At 42.5% G+C, this 11569-nt stretch overlaps 1 protein-coding gene across 1 annotated transcript; it reads right to left on the bottom strand.

Moving 5' to 3' along the window:
* Positions 1-923: 923 nt before the first annotated feature.
* Positions 924-5026, bottom strand: LOC147557575 (uncharacterized). Its single transcript, XM_086658894.1, has 5 exons — positions 4540-5026; positions 2893-2997; positions 2514-2761; positions 1492-2339; positions 924-1260 (listed from the first exon to the last, which is right to left on the bottom strand). Exons 1-5 carry the CDS (start codon positions 5024-5026, stop codon positions 924-926), a joined length of 2025 nt encoding a protein of 674 aa, XP_086515020.1.
* Positions 5027-11569: the final 6543 nt, after the last annotated feature.

The following is an 11569-nucleotide window of genomic DNA, read 5'->3' as shown; positions in this document are numbered from 1 at the left end:
GGTTACCAATCGTCTAGCGACCAACTGTTCCTCTTCAGACAAGTAATTAGATGACATCAATATTGATAAAGTTTGCACACACACGTAAGTACTGGATAAATACTTGAGATTTTATTTCTAGATTTTTGTTTACATTGGAAGTGATATCTTAGATTTAAAGAACATTACATTGAACTTGAGGAATAAGGGCAGGACTTTGTTCTTTTTAGGTTAATTTTGATGAACAGTACGTTGAACTCGTTGTTGTCAAATGAAGAAGTGTTCGTCATTCAACTTAGGTGCCTGGTGATTTTAGTTGCCTGTTGGACAGGTGAGGGTTGCTTAACCCGTATTGTTCTTGAGTTTCTTCATAGTCTTCTTATAGTATCCTCATGCCCCCAGTCGAAGTGCGGAACTCTTCTGGTGGTTTGGACTTCGACTCTGACTGGAGCCTCTTATTGTTTTTGCTACTTTGTTGTGTCTTGGAGACAGTTCCTGTCATCACACGTAGATAGTGAGGGGTGGTTGTTGGCGTAGCCAACAACCCTCCGACGCCCAAGTCAGTAGGTGGTCTTTTGGAAAAAAGGCAAAATAGGAGAAGTTTCAAGGTTAGAAGTAGTACCTTCGTAAGTGAATGGCATTCCAGTTATTGCCTATGATGAGGCCATCTTTTGATTGAAGTTTGTAAGCTCCTTGTTAATGAGGTATGGGCCCTCCCAAGTAGGGGCTAACTTGCCAGCTCCTGTTTCCTTAGTATTTTGAAATACTTTCCTCAGAACCCAGTCGCCAACTTTGAATGTACGAACTCTGACGTTCTTGTTGTAATGTTTGGCTGCTTTCTGTTGGTATGCGGCATTTCTGATAGCTGCCATGTCCCTTACCTCGTCTACCGTATCCAGGTTATGATTAAGTAGTTCCCAATTGCTCTCTTCTGTGGTCCACTGCTATCGGGCAGAGGGGACTCCTGTTTCAGCTGGTATTACCGCCTCACAACCGTATGCAAGGGAAAATGGGGTTTCCCCAGTTGGGGTCTTTGAAGTGGTTCTGTACGACCACAACACTCCTGGTAGTTCATCTGCCCATGCGCCTTTAGCCTTCTTGAGTCGTTTTTTCAGTGAGTTCATTATCGTTTTGTTTGACGATTCTGCTTGCCCATTGGATTGAGGGTATCTAGTAGTCGAAAAGCTTAGTTTGATTCCCCACTCTTTGCAGAAGTCTTGGAAATCAAAGCTGATAAACTGGGAAGTATTGTCTGTGACAATCTCCTTGGGAACTCCAAACCTGCAAATGACATGTGTCCAAACAAAACTTTTTACCTCGCGGTCTCTGATTTGGTGGTAGGCTTCGACTTCCACCCACTTGGTGAAGTAGTCTGTGACAGCAAGCATGTAGACTCTCTGGCCTGGGGTCGTTGGTAGTTTGCCTACTATATCCATCCCCCATTTCATGAAAGGCCATGGGGATAGAATTGAACTTAGCTTCTCTGGAGGGAGGTGGGAAGTTTGGGCGAACCTCTGGCAGCTGTCGCAACGTCTAGCATAGTCAGTAGAGTCTGCTCTCATAGTCGGCCAGTAGTAACCTGCAGTCAGTGCTCTGTTGGCCAAGCTGCGACCGCCAGAGTGGTTACCGCATTCCCCCTCGTGTAATTCCTTGAGGACATACTTGGCTTCCTCTTGGGTGATGCATTTCAAGTAAGGCCGAGAGTATGATCTCTTAAGGAGCTGGTCGTCCATGATGCAAAACCTTGCAGCTTTGACTTTGAGTCTTCTAGCTTCATTTCGATCCTGTGGCAACTCATCGTTAGTTAAGTACCTGATTATTGGTGTCATCCAGGTCTCTTCTGCATCTGTAACCGCTACCTCTGAAGGCTTTGTTTTCCATACTGCCAGCCACTGAAGTAGCGTTAGGGGGATTGTTTGTGCATCCTTGGTTGGAATTGATGACCCTAAATTGGCCAAGGCATCAGCGTGCCCATTCTCGAGCCTGGGTACCTGTTCAAAACTAACCTCGGTGAACTGACTTTGTAGTTCTTTTACATGCGACACATAGGCTGCCATCTTCACGTCTTTGGCCTGGTAGGTTCCTTGTAGCTGGTTAACTACGAGTTGGGAGTCTGATTTGATTGCAAGTTTCTGGGCTCCCATCTCCTTTGCCAGGTTCATTCCTGCGATTAAGGCCTCGTATTCTGTTTCATTGTTGGTGGCTTTGAACCCACATCTTATTGCTTGTTGGATTAGGTCACCTTCTGGGGAAGTGAGAACAACAGCAAGTCCGACTCCGTTCATGTTGCTAGAACCATCTACTGATAAGGTCCATTTGAGTTGGCTATGTTCCTGGAGATGGAGCAATTCTCCTTGTGCCTGCACTAAGGTGTTAGGTGTAAAGTGAGCAATAAAATCAGCTAGTACCTGAGATTTGATCGCTGTCCTTGGCTAGTAGCTGATGTCATGTTCGCTTAATTCCACTGCCCATTTGGTCAATCTCCCAGACAGCTCTGGTTTGTGAAGAATATTCTTCATTGGGAAAGTTGTAACCACTACAATTGGGTGGCATTGAAAGTACGGTCTTAGCTTCCTGGCTGCAGTAACAAGGGCAAGGGCGAGCTTCTCTAGCTGACTGTATCGAGTTTCAGCATCTAGCAATGACTTGCTTGTGTAGTAAACGGGCAGCTGCTTACTGTCTTCTTCACGAACAAATACTGCACTTACCGCTGTCTCGGCAACAGCAAGGTACATGAACCGTCTTTTGGTTTGGAGAGCAGTGGTGGGGATGTGAGGTATCTCTTCAGTATTTGTAGAGCTTCTTCACATGCGGGTGACCGCTCGAAATTTTTCCCTTTTCGCAGAGTGGTGAAGAACAGATAGCATCTCTCGGAAGACTTAGAAATGAATCGGCTAAGTGTCGTTACTCTACCTGCAAGCTTCTGGACGTCCTTGATGCATTTCGGGGAAGGAATACCCATCACCGAATTAATCTGATCTGGGTTAGCTTCGATCCCCCTTTGAGTCACCATATAACCTAAAAATTTTCCAGAGGACACACCAAAAGAGCATTTAGCAGGGTTTAGTTTCATATTATACCTTCTGAGTACCTCGAATGCTTGCTTGAGGTGTTCCAAATGTTGTTCTGCTACTAAGGATTTGACCAACATATCATCGATGTAGACCTCCATAGTGTCGCCTAGCATGTTGGCGAACATTTTGTTTACCAGCCTCTGGTAGGTGGCACCTGCATTTTTTAGTCCAAAAGGCATGACTTTGTAACAGAATATACCTCTTTCCGTGACGAAGGCGGTTTTCTCTTGGTCGTTTGGATGCAGAAGGATCTGATTCTAGCCCGAGAATGCATCCATGAAGCTCAAGAGTTCGTGTCCGGCTGTGGCGTCTACTAACATGTCGATGTGAGGTAGTGGGAAGGAATCTTTCGGGCATGCTTTGTTCAAGTCTGTAAAGTCAATACATACCCTCCACTTACCATTCTTCTTTTTTACAACCACCACATTAGCGAGCCAATCTGGATAGTGCACTTCTCTTACAGAACCGATGTCAAGTAGCTTCTGGATCTCCTAGTTGATCACTTTGTTACGTTCTGTTGCGAATTTCCTTCTTTTCTGTCTGACCAGGGTATGGGAAGGGTCTACCTGTAATTCATGAACTATTATAGAGGGGTCTATCCCTGTCATATCTGCATGAGACTAAGCAAAACAATCAGAGTTATCGGTTAGGAATTCAATGAGTTTTTCTCTAAGAGTAGGAGCTAGCTGTGCTCCAATTTGGACTTTGTGCTCTGGGATGTCGGGGTTAATTTGAACTTCGTCTAACTCCTCCATGTTCGGTTGGTTAAGGTTTGAGTTGAGGGGCACTTTGTTCTGTAATTGCTACAAGGGCTTCTTGGGAGCCTTCATTGTGTTCTTGTAGCAGTTCCTGGAAGCTCCTTGGTCTCCTTTGATTTCCCGCACTCCCCAAGGTGTTGGAAACCTCAATACTTGGTGGTATGTTGATGGTACTGCCCTCATCTCATGGATCCAAGGTCTTCCAAGGATCATATTATAAGCTGATGGGCAGTCCAGTACCACAAAAGTGGTGCTAAGGTTAATTCCTCCTGCATATACCGGTAACACGATTTCTCCCAAGGTATACTTTTGTTCTCCACTAAATCCTATAAGGACAGTAGAACGTCGGCAGATGCTTGATTCTTCTAGTCCCATTCCTAGCAAGGCATGAAGAAACAAGACATTAGTGGAGGATCCATTATCAATTAGTATGCGCTTAACTAACTTATTTGCAATAGTGAGGGAGAGGACAAGAGCGTCATGATGAGGGTTGACGAGCCCTGAGACTTCGTTGTCAACGAAGCTGATGGTTTGGTTGGTGAAAGTTGGAGTTGACGCCTCTGTCGAGTGGGCAGTTGGATTTGCTGCGATTCGCGCTCTTCTTTTGGCTGCTGAGTGGCTTACTCCACTCACTTCCGAGCCACCTATGATCATGTTGTAAGTCAACGTCGGGATCGGCTCCTCTGGTTCTTTGGGTCGGGCGTCTCCTTGGGACATAGTTTTCTTGCCTTTATCTGTCAGTAAGTCGGTGAGGTGACCCCTCTTTAGGAGCTCAGCAACTTCAAGCCTGAGGGCAATGCAATCTGCAGTAGTGTGCTCATGGTCCGAGTTGAATTCACACCACTTGCTACTATCCCTCTCGTCGCTTGGCGTCTTTGTCTTCCCTGGCCACCTTACCGTGTTACCCATCCCCTTCATTACTGCAATCACCTCACTTGGTTCAATGTTGAGGTTGTATTCTGGAATCTTGGTACGGATGGGTCCTTGCGGTTTCTCGTTCTGACGATTAGGTGGAGGGTTGAATGGCCTCCTATTCTCCCTTAGAATTGGTCGTCTGGTTGGGTACGGATCATTTCTCCTGGCTTCTAACCGTCGTTCGTATCTTCTTGAGTGACGGTCTCTTGACCTATCTTCCTGTGAGTAGTATCTGTTCCTGTGGGCTTCGTCTTCTTCCCACCTAATTTCAACCCAGGCTTTGGAAAGAACATCCTCCATCGTTGTGCAATTGAACTTGGTGAGTTCTTTGTACAACTCCCCATCTGGCAGTAATCCTTTCCTGAATGCAAAAACTGCTGTCTCCTGGTTGCAGTAAGGAATTGACACCTTCTCTCGATTAAATCTTCCCACATACTCTCTGAGTGGTTCACCTCTTCGTTGTTGGATTCGGTAGAGGTCACCAGAGAGTTTCTCCAGCTTCTTACTACTTGCAAATTGCTCGACAAAGGTGTCTGTGAGCTGGGCAAATGAAGCAATTGAGTTATGGGGGAGGTTGGTGTACCATTGCGGAGCTAGGCCAATCAGACTAGACCCGAAACTCTTGCACATACACGCTTCCCGCAAGTCCCTTGGAATCGCAGCAGTAAACATCCTCTATTTGTAAGAGGCTATGTGATCGTCCGGATCAGAGGTGCTGTCATACATCTTCATGTTGGGAAAAGTGAACTTTCTAGGCATCTCTACCAGAGCAATTGCATCGACGAACGGAGAATCGGCATAACTTTGAGGAAGACTCTTCTTGAAGGGGGTCGGGACTCCTGGAATTCTAGTGATCAGGGCCTCCATTTCAGCTAGCCTCTTTGCTAAAGCTTGCTCTAAAGGGGTACCTGTATGTGAAAACAATAAGGGATTAGAAGCCATGGTGGGCTGAGTAGGCATAGGGAAGATGGTAGGCATAGCAATAGTAGAAGATGAGTAAAGAGGAGCAGCCATGGTCTGATGTTGAGTGAAAGCTTGTTGAAAAGTTTGTGTTGGAGCTATGAATGGAGCACTTGCGGATCCTGTCCCTCCTTGGCTGGTGGAGTTGTCGAAACAGATCCCCACGGTAATGATATACTTCCTGTAATTAAGAGGGTGATGCTAATAACGTATTGTCGTTAACTCGCTGGTCGTAAAGGAGACTTGCAATAAGGTGCTAGTCGTAAAGGGATCCGCAATAGGGTGCTGGTCGTAAGTGGATCGGACGGTGAGGATCGTTGGATGAATGAAGGCGATACGCCTAGCGTCTTATCGCTAGATCAATGATGCGGTAAGGAGGTGGTGGTATTAGGATGGTGATACGGCCAGCTAGTTACTGCTGGATGGGTGTTACCGTCAGCTCGTTACCGTTGGATGGGAGATGTATCAGACCAGAGAGCTCTTATGCAATAAGGTGGTGGTCGTATGGTGTTGATACGGTTAGCTAGTTGTCGTTTGATTTGTGACTATCAGACTCCTATCTCCCAACTTCTAAGACAATGAGTCAGAGACTTTGAGAGGATTAGAAGATCTTTGAGATGCTTATGAGAGAGCAAGTGAGTAGAGAGAATGGATTAGGGTACTCGAGTACTGTTGTCGAATATTGGATGCCTTGTCTGAGTGTTGCTTCTCGTACTTATAGTGGTGGGGAGAGATTGCCTTGATGATGACCAGCTAGTAACCGACGTACTTATTTCGTGTCATTACTTCTGAGAGATACGTTAGGGGCTGGAGGATCTGACCATCAGATGAGTATTTGGATTCCTCGAGGGACGGCCAGGATGTTGCCGCGTGTGCGGTAAGCTACTGGCCGGTAACGCCCGTCTTTAAGTGGCAGATACGAAATACTTATCACTAGTGCGGTTATGGATTGCGCAATATTCCTCTGGCCGTAAGATTGCCTAGTACCGGTGAGTGGTTATCGCGTGACACGTGTCAGATACGCTTAGTGTCAAGCGGGTATGGATTCGGTGACTGGAGTAGCGACTTGGGCCATTATCGGGCCTTCTTATTTAGCCTCACGGGTTTTACCCTTACAAAGCGGTTGTTCCTTTATTCTACAGGCACCTCGTGGGGCGGATTTTTGCCCATACATTTTCCAGCTTTTTTTTCTAATAGAAAACTACTTTCTCACTCTAGGGACTGAATCAAACGATGGAAAATGAGTTTTCTTAGGAAAGTCGTCTTTCCCATCCCATTTCACACGTATCAAACAAACCCTTAGGGTCCGTTTGATTCATGGGAAAATGTATGGGTAAGAAAACCATCTATTTCTTGTGGGAAAGAAGATTAAAATTTTCTTAAGAAATACACTTTTTTAAAGTGTTTGATAGAGAGTAAGAAAATAAGAGTGCCTGTATAATAATTTATAAGTTGCACTTTCAAAGAGTGTGCCTTCAGAAATTGAGACAAATAATGGACTTTCCGTGGGGGTGCTCTAGGGTTTTCGATTTACCAACAAAACAGGGGGATCTTCAACAAAAAAAAAAACTGAAGGAACAAATTGGGTCAGGGTTTTCGGTTAGTGTTTTAAGATGATTCTTGTTTGCTAATCGCACTTGTGTTGAAGATAGAGGTTGGCTAAAGATAGAGAGGTACAGAGATGATTCCAAATCAATTTCCTTTTTCAATTTCACTTGTTATGGGATGGTTCTTGCTTCGGGATGATTCTATCTAGATTGATTTCTCTTTTTCAATTCATTTCTTGTGGGGTTAATTTTGAAATCTTGTGACCTAAACTTACCTTCCCTACTTGTGTTGATGTATTGAGATTAGCAGTTTGAGGAATTAGGGGTTTAAGGATTAGGAAATTTTTGTTATTGATTCACCAAAGAGTTTAAGGAAGTAGAAACCCTATATGTGGGGTCAATTTCAATTGTTATGGTTATGCTATTGATTCATCAAAGAAGATCTGGAATTAGGAGTTTAAGAATCAGTTGAATGATAGTTCATTTAATCACAACAATTGGAGAAGCTTTTGGACTATAATTGGATTTAAAGTTTCTAGTTTTAGAGCAATTATTAATGCTCTTGGAGCCATGGGAGATGAAGATGTAGATAACAGAATTGAAGAGAGAGCTGAGAGTTTGAGAGAGAGACGGAAGAGGAGAGAGAGCGCGTTCTAGGAGATGGTGGGAATTAGGTTTTCCCACATTTTTTTAAAGCAAATAAAACACCTTTTTTCCCACTTTTTTTTCCATAAGAATTCAGTTTTCTCACTCTTAAGGACCAAACAAACAGCAGAAACTGATTTTCTTACCCAAATCAGTTTTCTTACCCACTTTTCTCACGAATCAAACAGACCCTTAATAAAAAAAAGCTGTGTCAACTAAATAGTCTTGTATAATAAAACTATAGTGGTCTTTAACAATTGTCATAGTAGTTACTCAATGTTTGTAGTTTTTGTACTTATTTTTAACATTATTTTAACTTAAAGTTATTTCCTTTTTGACCCCCTACTTTGTGATCAATTTTCTTTATGACCCCCTGTTTTTCGTAAATTTAAATTTGACCCCCTTTTGTTAACACCGTCTGTTAACTTTGATGGTTAACTTCTTTGTTTCCATAATTGTGCTTGTTATATAATTGATTTTCTAAATTCAAAATTGACCCCATTTTAAATATGGGTTGATTCCCAAAAAAAATTCAATTTATTTTAAACAAATTAGGGGGCCAAAATGAAAGTTGTTTCAAAAAGATGAGAGACACCTCATCACTCCTCCATTTCATCACCTGTCTCCTTCACTCATGTATCTCGCCACCTCATCATTTTCTCCGATGAAGGTCGCCGGCCGGCCAAAATTTCTGGCGACCTTTCAAACTTAAAAAACATATGTTGAACTTTTTCTCTCTTGCTCAATCAGCGAACCAGACCTTCGAAGGTCTGGAAAGGTCTCTAAATCTGACGAGCGAACTAGACCTTTGAAGGCCTGGTTCGCTGGTCCACCAGACCTACGACGAAGACTCCATTTCGCCGGAGGTCTAAAGAGAGAGAGAGAATAAAAGAGAGATGGAAGAAGAGAAAGAGAAGAAGAGAGAGAGAGATGGAAGAACAAGAGAGAAAGATGAAGAAGAGATAGAAAGTTCAAGACTTCTTATTTTTTTATTTTTAGTTTGATGGTTGCAGGAAATTTTGGCCGACCGGCGACCTTCATCTGAGAAGATGGATGAGGTGGCGAGATACATGACGTGGAGGAGACAGGTGATGAAATGGAGGAGTGATGAGATGTTTTTCATCTTTTTAAAACAAATTTCATTTCGGCCCCCTAATTTGTTCTAAATAAATTGAAATTTTTTTTAGGAATCAACCCATATTTATTTAAAAGGGGGCCAATTTCGGATTTACAAAATTAATTTTTTACCAAGGGAAATTATGGAAACAAATAAGTTAACCATTAAAGTAAATAGACGTTGTTAACAAAAGAGAGCCAAATTTGAATTTACCAAAAAACAGGGGCCATAAAGGAGGCTAGTAGGTCACAAAGTAGGGGCCAAAAAAGAAATAACTCTTTAACTTTTTTTTTGTTGAAATATATTGCATTAATTAAATCAAAACGTTATTACAATATTTATTTGCTAAAATACACGGTACATTCGACCACACTTTGTTACGTTGATTCTTCCTCGCCCATTTAGCCAATTTGTCTGCATTATGATTCAGCTCTCTCCTGGTGTAATGGAATTTGATCATCTGAAAATCTGGAATATATGTCTTGATTTTCTTTATATGATTGATAGATTGCCATTGAACTGCATGTTTTGCATTGTGGAGATGATAGATAAGGTTGATGTTATCACTTTCTATGATGATGGAAAGGTGATTCATCTCTTTAGCCCACTCAATACCAAGTAAGATTGCCTTAGCTTCGCTTTCTTCGCTGTTTCTCGCTCTGCTAGATTTAACTTGTGCACCGATGAATTTAGATTTATCATTATGTGCAATTATGCTAATACCCATATTAGATATGATATTCGTAAATGAGGCGTCAACATTAATTTTTATAGCAGTATTTGGCAGGGGTTGCCATTTTTCATCAGTTGAAGGAATATTCTTTCTATCGTTAATTCTTGGTTTTTTGATTAATTTTGGGTAGTTTTCTATCAGTTTAATTACGTGATGCAAATCATTGATCTCGTGTTGGAAGCAGTGATCACACCTAACTTTCCATAACACCCATAGAACTGTAGTGAGATGAATATTTTCTTTGGTGTAGCAAAGATTCCCATTATCTTCCCAAGAGAAAATCCAGTCTGAGATGGATAGAATATTCTCCGAGATGATGTTAAAATAGAACCATATGTTTTTGGCTAATGCACAGTGTAAGAGTGCATGTTCTATAGATTCCGTGATGTTACAATTGGGGCAGTTATATTTGTTACCAATGTATTTACTAATTCTTCCTCTCACTGGTAGAGCTTCGTTGCAGACCTTCCAAATAAAATTCTTGATTCTCAGAACAGTAGGGAGGTTCCAAATGAACTTCCAGTTGCGTATATTCGGGTTGATCGCTATATTATTGCTGATTAGGTACTGGTACATCGAGGCTACTGTAAATCTGCCCGTCTTGGTTAGCTTCCATTTCAGTTGGTCTTTTCCTTCATTATTGACTGGTATAATTTTGATGAGTTCTTGCGTGTGTGTATCAAAGTTCGCCCTGAGAATCTCTTCGTTCCAGTTTTTATTAGTGATCAATTGAGCAACTTTGGTAAGCGGGGAGTTGTTGGCATTATTGATAGGCACATTAAGATCTGGGATCCAATTGTCCGTCCAAATATTCACCTCCTGCCCTGAATTCACTTCCCACGTGGAAAGATCACTAATCATATTATATTGCTTTCTTATAGTTTTCCAGTTCCACGAGTGATGATTTTTGGCCGGTCCCGGAATACTCGTATTGGGGAAGTATTAAGCTTTGATAAGCCTGGCCCATATGGCTTCCGGTTCAGTCTTAAGCCGCCACGCCATCTTAGCGATAAGAGCACTATTATCTAATTCCAGGAGATGAATACCTAATCCTCCCTGACTTTTCGGGAGGCATATATATGACCATGCTTTGGTGCATATACCTTTAGACTTACCCCACCAGAAGTTCCTTTGAACGGACTTGATGCTTTTCGTAATTCCTTTAGGAATTGCAAAGCACTGCATCTGATATCGGGGTACGGCTGCAGCTATGGCCGATATGACCACCGTGCGACCAGCTTGGGAAAGGAAAGAATGACTCCACTTATTCAACTTGTTATTAATTTGATCAAGAATATCTTTGAACACTTTAGTCTTCTGTGCACCTATAAATAACTGCGCTCCCAGATATTTCTCCGAAGTAGCCGCCTGTCTAACTTTCAGAGTCCTCATAATGATACGCTTAAACTTGGGATGGAAGTTCTTCGAATAGAAGATATTTGATTTGGCGTAGTTAATCATTTGACCTGAAGTTTCACTGAAATCCTGTAAAATATCTTTAAGATTGTGAATGTTATCAATAGAGTTCTGACAAAAAATGATACAGTCGTCAGCGAAGAGTAGATGAGTTATCTCCTGATCCAAGTGAGGCGTAGGAAACCCCTTAAAGTTATTCTGGCCCGTCTGTGACATTAATCGCCTACTGAGCCCTTCCATGGCAATCGTAAACAGGAACGGAGATAGCGGGTCCCCTTGTCTAATGCCCCTAGTGGGGTAGAAAGTCTTCCCCGGCCTACCATTTATAAGGACAGACATAGAAGGGGTGGAAATACACGAGTGAATGAGCTTGATCCACTGATCATCATATCCTAGACTACGCATAACATCCATCAGAAATTTCC

Source organism: Eschscholzia californica, unplaced genomic scaffold (assembly GCF_041429995.1).
Source record: "Eschscholzia californica isolate CP2 unplaced genomic scaffold, dmEscCali1.0.p SCAF_2, whole genome shotgun sequence".
In the NCBI taxonomy this organism is placed as follows: Eukaryota; Viridiplantae; Streptophyta; class Magnoliopsida; order Ranunculales; family Papaveraceae; genus Eschscholzia; species Eschscholzia californica.
This window is presented reverse-complemented; position numbering and strand designations above follow the sequence as displayed.